At 47.1% G+C, this 17593-nt stretch overlaps 1 protein-coding gene across 1 annotated transcript; it reads left to right on the forward strand.

Moving 5' to 3' along the window:
• Window positions 1-16712: 16712 nt before the first annotated feature.
• On the forward strand, window positions 16713-17375 carry SMCO4 (single-pass membrane protein with coiled-coil domains 4). The gene has a single exon (XM_026052947.1). It carries the CDS (start codon window positions 16766-16768, stop codon window positions 16943-16945), a length of 180 nt encoding a protein of 59 aa, XP_025908732.1. The 5' UTR covers window positions 16713-16765; the 3' UTR covers window positions 16946-17375.
• The last annotated feature ends 218 nt before the right edge of the window (window positions 17376-17593 follow it).

The following is a 17593-nucleotide window of genomic DNA, read 5'->3' on the forward strand; positions in this document are numbered from 1 at the left end:
GGTTTCTTTTTATTTTTATGAAGTGAATGGGTATGAATTTTTCTCTGAACATTTTCGCTGTGTGAATGCTTGCATTCACTGTGTGACAAATAGGATGATGCGTTATTCAAAGTTAAAAGTTGGGTTGCAGGCACAGATTATAATGTCTTCTGGGCTTTTATGCAGTTTCTGTGAGCATTACAGCAAATGCTGCGGATCTTTACAGAAATAGATAAAAAAGCTGGAGTTGTTTTTCCAAAGAAAAATATGATTCCAGAAAGTTTATTCAAGTTGCTGGCAGGAGAGTGAACGTGCACGGATGGGAGCTGCGGTGCTTTCTTTGGAGCGTGCCTTTCCCGAGGATGTTTGGGAAGGCTGGTGATGTGTTCCCAGCCTCGGTAGCGGAGCAGGTCGGGGCGAGGGGGAGGAGATGGGCAGTGGCTGCTCCGCTGGGCCCGGGCCTTTCTGTGGCTTCCACCCGCTGCCCYGTGCGAGCCCTGTGGGGAGGCCCTGGGCATCTCGTGTGGAGAGCATAGGGGTGCAGGTTGAAGCACAGGCAGTTCCATCTCCATGTGAGGAAGAACTTCTTCATCATGAGAGTGACAGAGCCCTGGMACAGGCTGCCCAGGGAGGTTGTGGAGTCTCCTTCTCTGGAGATCTTCCCAACCCGCCTGGCTGCCACCCTGTGCCCCCTGCTCTGGGTGTCCCTGCTGGAGCAGGGGGTTGGACTAGATCATCTCTAGAGGTCCCTTCCAACCTCAACCATCCTGTGGTTCTGTGAGACCCAGCATTTCCTTCCATGAACAACCTGCTATCTGGCTTGGCCACTTAATGTTGCTGTTGGGGCATCTGTCTTTATTTTCCATCTCCTGGACGCTGTGTGGTCTCCAGCTCTGCAGAGCAGCCAGGTTATTAGTGCGGGTGCCCCCAGGCTCATGGTACCSATGTGGGGGACAGGGTCAATACGGCACCGTGTCCTGTGACCAACTCGGTGCCGTTGCAGATTCCAGCGAGCCCTGGCCACAAACATATCCGTGATGTATCAACGCAGCAGCACCTGCCATTGAAACCAGGCATCCTTCACGTGGCATCAGCAGAGCACAGGCTTGTCAGACAGCCACAGAAAATATGCCAGCAGAAACCACCGCAACAGGAGCCACCTCTGAAGTAGCTCACTGAAATTCAGGTGCTCTAACATCATCTTCTAATAAATTCTCAAGGCACGAGGGACCTTTCCTAGGAAAGGAAAAAGCCTTTCAGGTTCCATGTTCTCATCTAGCGATATTTCTCTTGTGTGTTCAGTTCAGTTTTATTCTTTTTTCTTTTTTACAAGGTTCTGGGCCTATGATTTCATATCCTTTTTTTGACTTTCAATTCATGTTCCAAATTTTTTTTTTTGCATAAAAACATGGAATGAATGTAATCAGTGAGGGCTGCTTTGGGGAAACTTTGCCTAACTGTAAAGAAACTTTCCAAAAGAATAAGTAAGAAATGACATGCCATTTCTAAAAACACARGCAGTTGTTTCTGTTTCTGTTTTTTTTCCTGTTTCTGACTGACGTGTCTGCAGTTTTCCTCACTTTGTTTAGACCAAAGACCAAATTTGCTTAGACCAAAACTTCATGTCCCCAAAGATGTAAGTGGGTCCAGAGGGGAGTTTCAGGTAGCTGGGCAAGCCCAGAAGACACCCCGTTTGTCACCGACCTGTCCTGGTTCGGGCAGGACTTCGTGGCACCTCTGGGAAATGGAGAATTTTCCTTTTGAGGTCCTTGGTGTAGTCACAGGAGGTAAGAAGGAACTCAATGACACAGCCTAGAACGACAACCAGCTGGTCAGTTCTGAGGTAAATATTAAAAAAAAAAAAAAAAAAAAAAATCAGAGTGGGAAAGGAAAAAAATGTCCGAAGGCAAATTCAGCTGCTTTTGTGTCATCCCTTTTAACTGAGTAGACTTGACAAACCCTCTCTGTCCCCTCATCAAATTAGAGGCGTCCACTTGTGTGCTAAAAAAACCCTCCTTTCTAGGAGAGTGTTAAGAACAACTCAAAGATAAAGGTGGTTGGGAGAAAATACACATTAAATTTTCAGTGTTGGCAGAAAGGTTTGTAGAATAAAGATGAGGTTTTTTTTTTGCTTTTTCCTTGAGGTTTGAAGGCCTGTGAAGTGCAGTTTCCCTCGGAGGGGAGAGAACAATGAAAGGAAGGGAGGTCGGTCCTGTTCTCTGCATTTCAAACGCGCTTGTTTCTGTTTGGGTAGAGCAGAAATCCTATATTTGGCTTAACCCTTAACTTCATGCTCTTAAGGGAAATCACAGTTGTAGAGATAGGCAGTGAAACCTTTTTAGGAAAATGAATGGTAAACTCCAGCTTAGCTCAGAATTTATTCAGGACAGCTTTGCTGTTGTGGCAAAGCTTGAGCTTAATCATTAACCTCCTTGTGACTGGTCTGTCTCTTCTGGCGCTCYGTGTGCTGTGCAAACATGAGCCGAGATAACAGAAAGCTGCCGGTGATGAGTACGTGCTCTTTGCAAAAATTACCTGTTTCTACATTATTTTTTCCCTGTTAAATGGAAGTTTATCAGGAAACCTAGCTCTAAGAGCAGTGTTTTTTGCTGTATGTGTCTCCACAAAGCTCAGGTCTGTAGTCGTTCATATGGGAAGCTGCTTCTGTCCAGAGAAACCTACTGTAGAAGCAACCAGGATGAGCTGCCACAACTGTTTTTCCCTGCTTTCTGTTTAGCTCTTCCCACATGGATATCAGGATATTGTCCTGCATCTTTTTAAAGGGTCTTTCATTGGTAGTTGTTACATCCCATCGCGTGTGTTCACCTCCTATCTCCTCTCCACTTGCRGGAGATGGAGTTTGGTTGCAGGTGCCTCTTTCTTAACCTTTACACTTTGGACCCTTGAACATCATCAAGAATTTGGCTCATGCTTTCTAGCTTGTTAGGTATTTCATGGTAGTTTTTCTGCCCTGAAATACCTTGATATTGTGGCATTTGGATAGGGAGGCTTGTGATCTGGCCTGCCACGGGCATCCCTAGTTGAAACTGTCCTGTGTGCTCTCYGGGAAGGTGGGAACGTGCCATGTATTGAGCAGTGTGTGGGAATAGGGAGAGCAGAGCAGCCCCGGGCGGTCCTTTTCCTCCTTCACCTTCTCCAAAGTGCATCTGTAGCCCTAACTTCTAGGCTAGGCTTATGCTTGCAGAAAGTCCTCCCGTGTTGGACGAAGGGGTCCGCAGTGGTTGGTGGATCTGTTCCATGGGAGAAGCAGGTCCAGATGCCTCCTGCCTCTGGCTTCGCGTGTAAAAGCGGTGGTTGCTGGAGGTGGAACTTGCTGCCTGAGCCCTGTCTGCAAGTGCTCTCTGTTTTCGTGTTTTTCTTCATTTAGCATCTTCAGTTGCAAGGCTGGTGGTTGATAAGAAGCCCTGATAAACCACTACTTTGTTCTTTATGGTTTATTTACCTCTCTCTGCTGAATTTCCGTCCCTTCTTTTAGTCTCCCTTCCTCCTTCCAGCTCACATTAACAGCGGTTTGTTGAGAAAATGATATTTTACTTTCTCTTTAACAACTGCACTAAAAAATCAAATGACAMAATGCCCTTTTTTCCTCTCTTGGAAACTGTAAATTGCTTTTTTAAAGCACTCTTACAGTAAAAACTGAGGTCTCTGAATTTGCTCGTGGCCCTTGCTCAGGTGTTGAGGAAGGTTTGAGGTACTTGCAAAATGACTTCAGGACGTGTTGAGCGGTCAGGTCAGTCCCTCACCCTACCACAAGCTTCCTCCACTTTGTGATTACTATTTATATAAAAGCTTTCAGGGAAATTGTTTTGCTCCCAAAAGAAAGGCTGCCTTTCCCCGTGTTGACTCGGTGTGAAAAAGACTGCAGAGGCTTCCAGGATCTCTGCCTCCGAGACAGGCATCAGCAGGAAAACTAGTTGCCTTTAATTTGGTATTTCATTTTGTGAAATTGCCTACTCTGAGAGAAATAAAACATTTACATGTATATTAACCAGTGTTTGCCAGCCCTTGGAATGAAGCCACTTCTCTCAGGGCCAAACAAACACTCCGAGTGGATGAGTAATAATCTGCTACTGTCACTTCTAATTTATGGATGGGTAGGCAAAGCAACGTTTGCCATTTTACGTTACCCCATTTGCTTGAAAGCCTGAAATTCATTATTAGCTATCAGTTTGGAATTGTGGAACACGGGCAACAAGTCTGTCTGTAGCTCGTTTGCTGAATGCAGCTGTTGGAAAAGTTCAAAACGTCCCTAAATGCTAAAGGGTGAGCAGCAAAGACGCAGAGAACACACCAAGGCTGCAGAAGTTTGGGCAGAGTCACGTGGCAGTTACAGCAAGAGGCTGAAGAGCAGCATGAGGTGTCTTTTAAAGAATGACCTACAAGATCCATGTGTCATCTTTTCTTTTTGAGATGTGTTCATTAAAAGGACCAAGGAAACCCCAGAAATCTGCATCCTTATCTTTTTTCAAAAAAACTCCAAATCTGTGCTTTCTCAAGGTGGTGGCTGTACTGAGTTTTGTGGTTGATTAAGTAAGAGAGTGTTGATACTGAATCCTCCTTTATAAAGATGTCTCATGTTTCCTGAGCCATTTTGCTTATGCATTTTTCAACAGAAGGGCTTTGGAAATTGCAGGCATGTATACTGTAAGCATGCTTTTCTCATGGAGGTGGCAGCAAATCCTTGCAGGATTGGGTTCRTTAAAGGCAGCTTTTGTTGAGAACGATGCTTGTTTTCAGACAGTGCATCAAATTGTGCACRTTCACAGCCCTGCTGGGGTGCAGGGAGCACAGGAGTCCTGGAGCTGGAGCTTAGGGTCGCTCCTAAGGCCAAGCCCTCCTCGGGGTGAATTCTGCAAGATCTCCGGGCAGGTCCCAGTGGAGCGTGGCACCGCCAACCCAAGTGTGCAGCTGGGACGTGGGTGAGAAATACCAGCCTTTACCAGATTATCAGGCACTAGGAATAAACATACGTAATCCAGAGATGGGAATGGTAATTAATGGTAACTCTGCTAWATTAGCTCTTCCATCCAGGTTTTACTTCCATCTAGCTTTTCCTTCTGCACGTTTTCTCTTTTCCTTCTGTTCTCAGCTCTCTTTACTCAAACTGGGGAGAGTCTCCTGCTCTTTCTCACTTGACTTTATCTCACTCATCTACTTGCTCTACCCAGCTTCTTTGCCCTGGATTCATCTTTCTGCCTGTGGTCCTGGGAAATGAAACAGAGCAAGAGCAGCTGATATTAATGTTCTGAGTACCAGCGTGTCCCCAGCCCTGAGTTCTGAAGCGCATTCGTTAGTTCAGGGTAAGCTTAGAAGATGGATTCACGAGCGTCTCCTCAACGGCTGATTCCTCAGCTCCTTTGAAAAGTTGGACGTAAGGAAACACTGGAATGCCGGGAGTCGTTTGCAGTTCACAAGCGCCTAGCGGTAAGACTGAGAACTAATAAATCCGTGATTTGAGGTAGGTCAAGCAGCACGTGATCCAAATCCAGCGACTATGATGACCCCTTCGGCACTTAAAGGTCAGGCACCTTTAAATGCCTTTCCTCTGCACACAGGTGTTCCCAAACATCCGATGCTGATGTGGCTTTGCATTGTTTGGGGTTCCGGGTGCAACTTGACACGTTTGGGTTGCTGAGCGCCTTAAAAACGGGATCGACCGACTCCTGCAGCAGACAGTACAAGTGCAGCTGCTTCCCTTCGGTTTGGTGAAGYGGATCAACAGCCAAGTACAATAAGGAGCGCTCTTAGGAGCTGGAAAGTAGCATCTTAAATAGAAGTGCAGAAAGTGGTTTGGAGATATGGTTCTTGAAGCTGCTGTAAAATATGAAACCGTTAGGAATTGATCTGAATTAATCTCTATAAAGCAAGAAAGATGTCTGTTCAGATCTCRACAGCAGGTGCTTGCAGGATTATAAATAGAAAGCAATATGAATTGAGGTGCTTATTAAATTTGCCTTTATGATGCTTTGAAGGATTGCAGTGGAACAGAAGCAAGAAAAATGACCGTGGGCTCCGGCTCGGAAGGTTGACTTAAATAGCTGGGCTGCTAGAGAAAGCAGAACTTGAACTGGGGCTAAAATGCATGCAGAAAAACTAATAGACTTGTTCAAAAAAAAAAAGGTTTTCTAACATCAGTTTGTTACTGGCATGGGGAGACTGGCTGAGAGTTTGAGGGACATGATTGAACAGGGAAGGGCTTAATAAGTTTTTGGATGGTTTTAATATGGTATTGAATTTTAATGTATTTTCCAGGAAAATGCACTGTAACCCTTTCTAGCACTTATGTTTGTCARTTTTTTCCTCATCAGCTGGAGGAAGAGGGAAAAGGAACCTCCCTGGGATTGCAGGGTCCCACGTGGCTGGGAAGGGCCCGTGTGCCTACCAGGCTCCTAATGCCTTAACCWGTAGTTGGGAATTCAGGGCGTTGCGTGAAAACGGTGCAACGAATGTCCCCGGGAAAGTTTGGATCTGGTCYGTGGGGAATTCGGTGGGGAAAAGGAAGCTGTTGTGGTTGTCCGTGTGGTTACCTCGGCAGGTTGGGGCTAATGCCCRGTGGGCATCTCCAGCAGCCTTCTCAGAGCATCGTGAACACAGGAGATTGCTTCCAAAGAAAACTGCGGAAAGCTGTGTGGGAATAACCGAGAAGGGAGAATTATGAGTCCCGTTATATCAGGGCTTCGAATATTTTGGTCTTGATGAGTGCCTTAATCTTTTGGGTTCCTGGTTTTGAACTATGGTGTTTAATGAGTGTTTGCTGCACGTCATCCAGGAGCTCCAGTGAGATGTTCTCCTTTCCCTACCCGCACTCCCTTGTGCGTTGCCCACGCAGACAAGACTCGCTTTGGTTTCTAGGTGTTGAGCCGGTGGAAAGTCCTGACTCTAGCAATGTAAACAGGAGTGTGTGAGTAGGTGGTGCAAGAGCCATGGGTGCAGAACTGATCAGGCAAAACCAAGCTGGTGTTTGGAGGGTGGTTTTGTGGGGAAACTACCTTTGGCCAGACCRCGCAAAACTCTTCCTTTTGTCCCTATAATTTTATTTGGTCCTGATTAAACTTTTTGCATTTAAATGAGTTTACATTAATGTCACTCTGTCTTATTATGTGTAAATTGACAGGCACTAACAGGGATTTAATCAGGCTAATCCAGCTGTAGGTAATTATATGTCTTTTCCTTAAATAATTGCAAACAGAGTCTATCAATCATGGCAGGGAACTCTGACACTCCATTATAGATGGGGATTGTTTGTGAAATGTAGTAAGGTTTCAGATTTAAGATGGAAAATAGAAAGAATAAGATCTTAATGAGATCAGTGRTAGGCAGAGAAGCCTCTCCCACCCATCCTGTGTTGCAAGTCTCAGTTGTCTTCCCTTCCTCCAAAAAGGTGTCCTGATCACACAGCCCTGTTGTTGCTGCTTTAGGGCCTTTCTGTATTTKGAAAGGAGTCGGAGGAGGGCACGGAGTTGTGGGTGTTAGAGAAGACTTCAGGCCTGAGCATCTCCTAAATGGATGGCGGGATTGCCCGGGAGGAGGGAGTGTGTGGAAGGCGCCGCAGACGAGAATGCACCTGCCAAGCCACGTGCTCCACAGTGCTTGTTYCTCACAGAAACACCCGTCCCCTTTCCTGGGGCAATGGGTGGACATTGGGAAAGTTTCCTCTACCGGAGTTCGCCCTCATCAGCAGCTCCCCTTGTGTGGATTTCTGTGTGATTTTGTCACAAGTTGTGCTCTGTTCTGCAGCGTTACGGGGCCTCTCCTGGCATATGGGCTTGGTGCCAGCGGTCTCTCCTCACCCRCCTCCTGTAAAACCAACTGTGCCAAGAAGAGCTTGAAAAACCAGAACGTCAAACGAGCCCCGGAGGAGCGAGTTTGAGATCAGAGCCCCTCGTCCAACGCGCTCTGGCATTACATCCCGTTTGCTTTAAATTTGTAAATAATGTTCAGATAAAACCTTGCAGTCCAGCCCCACAGCCCTGCTGCGCCTCTTTCCTTTGGGGCTGTCTGGGGAGGGCATTGGGAGCTCCATGGGCCCCCGTCTCGCTTCCTGCTCTTGCAGRTAGTTCCGTAGCTTGCGCCAGGACACGCTTCCATTGGCTGGGTTTTTTGCCCTCTGAGGAGGCTCTTTCACAAATAACTTGGGCCCAGCCCGAGGACATTCAGATGTGTTGTTTGGAGATGCTGTCCTGGTATCCTGGAAATTGCTGCCTCAGCTTTCCAGTTGGGTCCTATCCCTTGCTATCCCTAACCTCCCCACCACGAACCCCACTCTCCTTCTGGCCTTCCTGTCCTTCAGATTTAACAAGATCTTCTTGCCACAGGCGTGATTTTCCCTGCCAACTTGTAGCCTAGACTGAAGTTTCAGTGCCAAAGTTTTAATAACGATAGAATTACAGCGAGAAGCAGGGACAGCCCCTGAGCTCTCCTGTTCACTTTACAAAACTGTAACATCCAACCTGGGGCTCGGGGCATCTGCTTCAGGCGTGTTTACGGTGACAGGGTGACTCTATTGGGAACCCATCAGCCTGAACTGGAAAGGTGGTAGTCAGACTGACCGGGTGAAGTGAGTATTTCCCATCTGGGTCATCATCGGTGCAGGTGATGAGGCTGCTACCGCCTGGTGACACTCCAGTTTGTGAAGGACGAGTTAGTCGTGACAGGCTGGGTCTTGGCCTGACCCGGCTATGCTGGAAAACAGAAATATTATTTTTGTACTTGATTCCTATCACTGCTCGTTGTCAGAGAGGCCAAGTAGTTGGGAAAGCAACATGTGGATTTTAAATAGTTGTTATCTCGGTGACCACTTAGTTTCAGGTGTTCTGTTCAGATATTCTACTTAAAAGAGCTGAATTTAACTATAATGAGAACATAAATATTCCGTATYTAAATGAATCCTGTCAGGAACAGCTGAATTTTTTTTATATATTTTTGTTTTTTTAGGAAAAATAGCTAAGCACACATGTACTATCTAGTGATACACTAGGGTGTTGCATTTATGTACAGGATCATCTGTAGCTTTATATGTGGAGAGTGGCAAGATGTTGTTTTACAGCCTCCCTGAGGAATTTAATCCCCTCAGTGACAGAAATTGTTCGCTTTTCTCATGTTTTCAGTAAATACTAGTCCTATTTCTTAATAGGACAGCCTATTGCAGAAGTTGCAAAAGATGTTGATTCTTTATCTACAGGGAAAAATATTGATATTTGCCCATCCATTCATTAAGCAGAAAGATTTGTACTTTTTCTTTCTTTCTCTATTGAATTTGGTTCTGTTTCTTTGCTGAGTTCTGGTCAGATAGGATCACATTTGCCAAAGCCAGTGTCACCTAGTCTTTGCTTAATGATACCTTCCTAGATGCAGAAATCGTACCCAGGGCTTTTTGTTTCTAGTGCTGATTTATTTTTGCTATGCACAAGTCCTCAGAATTGTGAAAATTRTATTGAAATAACTCTTTTTTACCTGCTGATGGCCTTGTTCTCTCTGACTTCCTGGCAGAATTCAATGCAGAATTCAAATCCATTTTCCACAGAGCAGAAAGTTCTCTTACGTTTACTTCATTTTTAGCACTTTGAAATCACATGGCAGATAATTTCATGGAAACATGAAGATCTCGAATGTAGCACTAACAAGCATCAACGAGCATCATCCTGAGCATCAGCTCTGCTGTGGAGCTTCTGTTCTGCAGAGACGAGCTGGGTRACCTGGAGCACAGGCTGACGGTGCGGAAGGGGAAGCTGCTTGTGGAGCTCTGAGTTATTTTATGTAACTTCCAGAGATGGCCTTGTTCCATGAGGAGCAAATTAAAGATTTCTTTGTTAACTGCACAGTAATTGTTTCCCCGTGTCAGTGGTCACATGAATAAGGCTGGACTTGAGTCCTGCAGCGGGGCTGTTCTGCCCAGGACATTTGCCGGGAGAGAAGTGGTGAGGATTAAAGTGCTTTTTTGCTGCTCTCCTGGACAGGCTTCAGGACTCAGCTGTCTTAATTTGGCAAATCTCTATCTGTCACCCACACAAGTGATTACACAGAACATTTTGCTCCTCTGGAGCAAAGTAATGAATTTATTTTGCCTGTGAAATAATGAAGATTTTTAAAAGCTGTATCACTTTACATTTAGTGTTTAAAACGCGGTTTAGTAATTGTGCTTATAAGTGGTTGGGAATACTGCTGGCCARTCACTACATACTAGAAAAAACTGTTCTAATTGCTTACCTCAGCCAGACTTGCAGAGGTGCTGGGCRCCTCGAGCCCCTTCCAACGCACAGATCCAGCACTGGCTGCGTGGGCGTCCGTAAACCCTCGGGCCCATCCACACCGGGGAAGGTGTCTTCAGGACATGCCCAAGGATCACAATTTTCCTCTTGTCCACCTGTGAAAACTGCAGAAATGCAAGAAAAACGTGTGGTTGAGAGCTGGGTCTCCACCAAGGCTGGAAGAAGGGCAGGGCAAGGAGCTGAGGTGTCTGGAGAACCCAGCCCCAGCTCYGCAGCAGGCTCAAATAATCCCTTTCACAAATCTGCCCAAAGCTCCTACAAACAGGAGGACCCAGCCCTTTGATATTCCCATTCAGCTCTATCTCTAAGCTAGTGAAATCACTTTGGAAAATGGTGCCCTTGCTGATGCTGCGCCAGCAAYGTCCAGGCTGTAGAGCCGGACCATAGAAGACCCCGCATTCAAAATGTCGTATTTCCCCCTGCGCTAAAACTGTGCTGGGTGAATCTGTACAGTTCAGTTATTTTAAAAAATATGTATTTGTGTGACTGTGAAGTGTGTTTCCGAGGTGAGAAGCGGGTGTGTAGGCAGCAGGAGGCCGCTGGGTTAGSGGTGGCAGCCGGAGAGCAGCGCTATGGAGCTGATGTGGGCGGCCGGGCCGGGCCGGGCGACGCGGGCACCTCAAGCTGCCCTCGGCTGCACCGGGGCCTCGTGTGGCTCCGGCCACGCTGCTCCCGCTGTGGGGACCCTCCGGCAGCGCCGCGAGGGCAGCGCCAGGGAATCGCCGCCTCCTGGCCTGGTGGGTGAAGGCCCAGGCCTTACCCTGAGGTGACTTCGCTCTGTTCTGTTCAAGCTTCCCCACGGTCCTCGTGTCCCTGCGCCGCCTCTCTCCATCCCTCCTTGTTCCAGCCTCCTCCCGCTGCAGGGCTCGAGAGTAACATCAGTCTAAGGCAGCCCAGGAGTTCAAGCCCTTCTCCTAGATCGATTCGTGATGTTATCTTGTCTCGGTGATTGGGAACTACTGGTTTGAGGGGCTTTTTAAACACTAATACAGCCTGAGGAATGTTGTCTGCTCGCATCTTGTGCGTGTTCTCCCTACTCCTGTCAGCCAGGGTGAACACAGTGTGTCCTGCTTCCCTGCTCTCTTTTATTTTTTGTACCGTCTCAGCAACATACTTGGCCCTGGGGAAAATGAAAATGATAGAAATTAATTCTAGCTGGATTGTTTGCTTGCATTTCAAGATGTTTTGYTGTTTGAGAAATGCTGCAGCGACAGTGGTGGGATCAGGAGGCCAGGTTAATCCAAATTGGCTTGCAAACACTTGTAATTTGGATTTGGAGTAAAATTATTTGGCTTAACGTGGCTAATACATTCATGGTGTAAAGTTGGTGATAATAAGTTCTTCAGATGTCTAGACATGTGCTTACACTAAGTGTGGATAAACTAAATCTTCTGTGCATGTGAAGCATGTGGAAGGAGATCCAGAAACTGCAGGACTTAGCGGGTGTTAATGCAACCGGAGGCGGCGCCGCCTCTCCTGTCTCGCAGGAGCAGTCAGGTGTAGCATGAAGGACTTTTAATTGCAGATTAATAATGACCGGGGTTAATTTTACTCTCCCCAGACACCCACAAAAAGAACAAACCTCAGATAAAACGGGGGGTTTGAATTTCGGATTTCGGATTATCCTAAATTCTGAGTAGAATATTTCTGGTGTGCTTTGAAGGTGACTAGTACCAATACATTTCACTGTAGTATTCTGGTAAAGAATTATCCCTGGTTAACTGTATTTTGCCTTGCTTTAGAATGATGAAAAATGTTCAGTGCTGGTGTGCTGGTGCTGGTGTAACTAAATAAGTAASTAAACTAAGTAAATGATGTGTTTTATTTATTTTTCTTGAACTTTTGGGGTTAGCTCTGCAAAACAGCTCCAGTAACTTAAAATAGCGATTTAGAATAAAGAGCATTTCACATAAGACACATAAGAGAAGGCGTTCGGGGAATGGGCAGGGAGGAATGAAGTGCGCTAGCCAGGCTTGGAGCCAAGGCACTAAATCTGTGAGTTCTTACTGTCATTACCTAAAATGACATTTTTAGGTTGGTTTTAAGTAGCTTGAACTTTTACATTTTGTTCTGCCTGAGACGGAGCCTTTCAGTGAATGTGTCAASTTGCAGCAAAGTTGTATTGGACAGAAGAGGTGATTGCTGTGGTTTGGATGTTTTGACCATCTTTTCTTGAAGTGGCAGTCCAGACAGTTTCTTTCCAGCTAGGAAATTCCTGCCTTTGAGGGACAGCTTTTAAAATAGTCTTTTCATCATTTCTTTTGCAATTTTACTATCAAAATTTAAGTTGGGGAATTCATGAGAGGAGAGGCAATGGGCTCTATTGGTTGACACAGGACTCTTACCAGGCTCTTGTGGTCTGTGGATGTTCCCTTCTGCAAGGCTGTTCATTCTTTCTATTGCTGTTTCTATGACTGTCCCAGTGGAGCAGGCAGGGTGGTTCTCATAGAATCATTAGGATTGGAGAAGATCTTCAAGATCGAATCCAACTGTAACCCCCCCAAGCTGCTAAACAGTGTCCCCAAGCGCCTCATCTACACCTTTCTTGAACAGTGCCAGGGACGGTGACTTCTGTCTCCACCACTTCCCTGGGCAGCCTGTTCCAGTGTTTGACTACTCTGTGTAGAAATTCTTCCTAATGTCTAACCTGAGCCTCCCCTGGCGCCACTCRAGGCCGTTTCCTCTTGTCCTGTTTTTGGTAGTTACTCTGGAGTAGAGACTGGCACCTGTCCCACTACAGCCTCCTTTCAGGTGCTGGTAGACTGCGACAAGGTCTCCCCTGGGCCTCCTCTAGGCCAGATAACCGCAGCTCCCTCAGCTGCTCCTCATACGGTCTGTGCTCCAGCCCCTCACCAGCTCCCTTGCCCTGCTTTGGACTCGCTCCAGCACCTCCGTGTCTTCCTCATAGTGAGGGGCCCAAACCCGAACAGGGTATTGGAGGTGCGGCCTCAGCGGCGCCGAGTGCCGGGGCACGATCCCTCCCCTGGTCCTGCTGGCTGCGCTGTTCCCGACAGCAGCCTGGTGGCCCTCGGCCCCCTGGAGAGGTTGTTAGTGGAGAGGGAGCGGGGTGACGTGAGGGGATTCGTTGCCTTGGGCTGTGCTGCTCGTACCCCAGTGTGACACTGGGCACCCTGGTGGCCACAGGGCTCCTGCCACGYGCGGTGGGAGTTGTTCCAAGCATTAATACCTCGTGTGTGTGGCAGCCTCTGGCCTTCCCGTGCAGAGGGATAATCCTGGTGTCCTGTAATCCYGGCAGCCACGCTCGGGCCTCCCAGTGGCAGCAGGAGCCTGCAGGGATCTGCTGCTGCTGCTATTTTGTGGCTCAGTCCAGAGGGATCCCAAGGCTCCGCTCACTCCTGGGTGAGTCCCGCTCTGGCAGCAGCCCAGCCCAGTAACCCAATCCGTTGGAAGCGCTTTTGGAGGCTGGTGCCAGATCCCCAAGTTCAAGAACATGAGCTTGTAATTCTAGTGGCACTGACATTTAAGGGCAGGATTTCTGCCTTAATCCTTCAGGTGTTAGCCAGTGTGTATAATTAACTTCACATAATTCTGTTTCAGGACAAAATATTTGTTTAGCAGAGCCTTGAAAACAAGGGGTGTGTTTGGTGCCTGGGTGGCAGGTACAGAACGAGGTGGACGTTGGGTGTTGGAGAGGCCGGTTTCACAGCAGTGACTCCGGGAGGCGCCGGCACGCACACAGACCCAAGGGCTTTTCCTGCCCTCCACCTCCAAGGTCTCCAGGTAATCCCGAGGCAAAACCGCTGCCACACCTGAGCGCAGGAGGCGGGGAGCACCAGGTGAAGGAAGGCGCTGTGAGAACGAACGCGCTGTGGCTGGTGACGCTCCGGTTTGGTAGTTACACCACAGGGCAAATGGAAAACTTGGCTACAGAGAGCAGCTTTCCTGGAGTTCCCTAAGAGAGGTTGTGACCTAAGCAGGAGGAGAACCAAAGCTCAAAGAGGTAAAACAGAGATTACATTTTCCCCTGAGATTTAAGAGAGGAAATTAGGCAAATGATTTAAAGAATTCACACACACACACACACACACACACACACACACTTATAGCGTAGCTTACAGAGGGTCAAATACCAGCGACCTTCCTGAGCTAACAAAAGTATTGAGGGTTTGCAGAGAATCCTCTATGAACGTTTAGAGATGAAGCAAACCTGTGTGAATATATAGGCTGGAACATGATGTTGTATGTAATTTCTGTAGCCACYTTCTGTGTGCCTTCCCGTTGTGAAGTTCCCTGGACGTGTCTGGTCTCTACGTCTGTTTTGCCTTTGGTTTCTAATGCTGCAGCTTGCAGAAGCAAATGGTGCTTTCTAAGATTTGAATTTTATCGTCTCCTTGAGAATCCTCCCAAGCAGCAGAACTCCAGTTTGCTTCAAAGTCCAGATTAAGTTCACAAAGTTTATGGTAAGAAGTAACAACTGCGTGTGTGAARGGTGGGTATCAATGATGCCGAATCAGTGAACCCAGCCGGACACGATACCCTGTCACGCTTGCTTCGGGGTTTTTAAATTGCATCCAAAGCCCGTTTAAAAGTAGAAATACTGATCTRTTGATTTGCTGTTGGTTTTGAGACCCTGCAGAGAAGCTCTGATGGTCTGACTTCTGTATTTCTGAGTTCGCAGAGCTATTCCCTGTTTTGCTATACATGGTGAAATACGTTTGGAGGAGATTTGCAATTGGCAGGTGGYGTTATGAGAAAGGGTGGGAGAACTTGGTAGCCACATGTGACCGTACGGGAGGATTCGTGTTGTGGGAATGAGCATTTCAGCTGCATTTTGCTGTTGTTGGCAGGACAAGAGGTAAGGCCGAGGCGGGAAGCGGGGTGCTTCTGTAGGAGCTGCCCTCGGAGCRCAGCCCTGTTGAGCAGGGCGGCCGCCCGGAGAAGCCCAGAGAGAGCAGAGGTTGGTGGGGCCGCCCCGGAGGGCGGCTCCGCGGAGTCGTGTTCATGTCCCGGGATGTGAAAAGAGGGAAAGAGGCAGAGATGGTGACCCCTTCATTTTATAACCTGAGTGTCCCGGAACGCCAGAACCTGCCTGTTCTCTTCCGTAGCTTCCCTAGGCTGTGGGTGTGTCCCACACACGTGTGATTCCGTCGGGATTGCGGCTCTGCAACCTGCTCTGTTGAGCAGCTTTCCAGAGGCCGTGTGCCGGGCTAGCTGGTTTCAGCGACACGGTCGTGAGATTAACACATCCCTGAGAACCTTCTGGGAGCGTCAGCAGCTGGTTATTTGGGCGGTAATCTCTCAATTCACTGAAATACCTAAGAACTGTAATTGTTACCCTCCTAATCGGTGCTGAGCTGCATCTGGCCTGTGTCCACTTGTTGGGTACTTGCAGAAATGGGAGACGTGGAGAACAGAGAGATATTGAAAGCAATACCCTCCCTCCAGCACCATCAGTGAATTACTGAGGTGTAGGTGTCTTAAGCAAACAAACAACATTATAAAAGAAAAAAAGGGAAAAAAAGAAGAAACCCTTCTCTGCCCACGTAGCTCTGGGAATAGGGGCACGTCCTAGTGCTTCGCGTCTCGGAGCGGCTCTCGTTTTGTGCATTTCCTGTATTGCACTTATTTCATATTGTGCAGTGCTTGGTTAGTCTCACTCTGTAGAGAGCTCTGCTTTTAAAAATGAGCCCAGTAGACGCTTCGGAGCAACTCGCTTAACAACTGCTTGTCTAGAGCAGGGATTTGTGTGCAGGCTGCTTATCACTCGGGATGACCTTTTCCTTGTAAAAATGACAGCTGTAGTAAGAGTTGTGGCATTAACTCATAATTTAGACCTTATTCAATAGCAGAAAGAAATATATATAATTTAAGCAGATCTTTCCACCTGTTTTTTTYCTCTCTGTTAGAATAATAATCCCCTTTATTCCAGTAGATGCCTTGTGTGGATGATGAGCGTTTGCTGCTCTGCGTCCCTGGGGAGCCGTGGACCTTTAGCCGGGATCCTGCCGCCGTCCCGAGAAGCGGCAGCAACCGCTGCTCTGTGGGGACACAAGACTAACTGATGTTATTTCCGTTAAGCAGGGCTTAATGGAAAGTCCAAGTCCAGCCCTGCTGCCTTGTTTGGCTGTATGCGTAGAGCGTGCGGTGCCGGGCTCTGTACCCTGGGACAAATACATGCACCCCAAGGAGCTGCTCCCACTTTTCATGGGGAAAGGGGGGTCGATGGAGGGAACGAGGCCGGGATTCCGTTTCCCCAAGCTGCACAGTTCAGTCCCTCTGCAGTTCTGCACTGTCCAGCTTCAAAGCCCTGCACAGTGCAAGTTAGAGAAAGGATTTACCGAGAGAAACTTGTAGTAACTACTTGGAATATATGTCGATTTTGCTCAAAACTCTTGTTTTGTTTCTCTTCCTGCAGTTTCTTGCACGACCAGCTCTTGCAGCCCACGGAATTTTTCCACCTTGTCTTTTAGAAGATCCCAGCCTGTCTTCTGCAGCTCCGCTCCCTGCTCTGGTGGACACAAGATCCTCAGAAGACAATGAGGCAGCTAAAAGGAAAACCCAAAAAAGAGACCTCCAAAGACAAAAAGGAGAGGAAACAGGCAATGCAGGAGGCCCGGCAGCAAATCACCACCGTGGTGCTTCCCACGCTGGCCATTGTGGTAGTTCTGATCGTTGTGTTTGTCTATGTAGCAACACGTCCAAATACAACCGAATGATGCAGCTTTTCAGACTCTCTAACTTCGGGGTATTAATACTTTATCAGGAGCCAAAAAACCTCTCTGCCACTCTTTTAATACTTTACAAAGGAACTTGCTTTTATCTTCAGTCTTTCCCTTGGCTGGGGTTCTTCAATTTCTCTTTGGGAATGTAACATAAAACGTATTAGTGAATGTGCCAGTACGTTTTATGGTCCAGTTCTTGTGCCTTTCAGACTTTTAAAATGGTGTTTTTCTTAAATCTGTTTGAAGTTCTATATTGTAAAAGGAAATTCTGTTCTGCCATAAATTTGTAAAAATCAGCTCTCAGCTATTACCATTGTTATGGATAATGTTGCTCCCGTGAGCTCTTGTATGTCTATTTGAGAACTTCCCAAAGAAGTGTATTTCTTCTTTGTACTTAATGTCATATGAAATGCTTTGATTCAGAAAGGATATATTTATTTTTTGAATAAAGGAGATGAGTCTTACTTGGAATCTTCGTGTTATTTTGTGAAAAATGTGACCTGGCATGAAAGCCTACATCATGTGATAATTTTTTCGTTAAAGTCTATAGCTCTCTTGAATTCCTTCTTGCTGTGAGAGCGCAACGTTCAAAGCAAATACGTTGGGGTCCAACAGAGGAATCTTGCAGAAGTCAGAAAGGGA

This window comes from Nothoprocta perdicaria, unplaced genomic scaffold (genome assembly GCF_003342845.1).
Source record: "Nothoprocta perdicaria isolate Ctin4 unplaced genomic scaffold, notPer1 scaffold_94, whole genome shotgun sequence".
Classification (NCBI taxonomy): Eukaryota; Metazoa; Chordata; class Aves; order Tinamiformes; family Tinamidae; genus Nothoprocta; species Nothoprocta perdicaria.

Bases quoted from the DNA above. Each gene is read 5' to 3' on its own strand.
- SMCO4 (XM_026052947.1), top strand. From the start codon at position 16,766: ATGAGGCAGCTAAAAGGAAAACCCAAAAAAGAGACCTCCAAAGACAAA.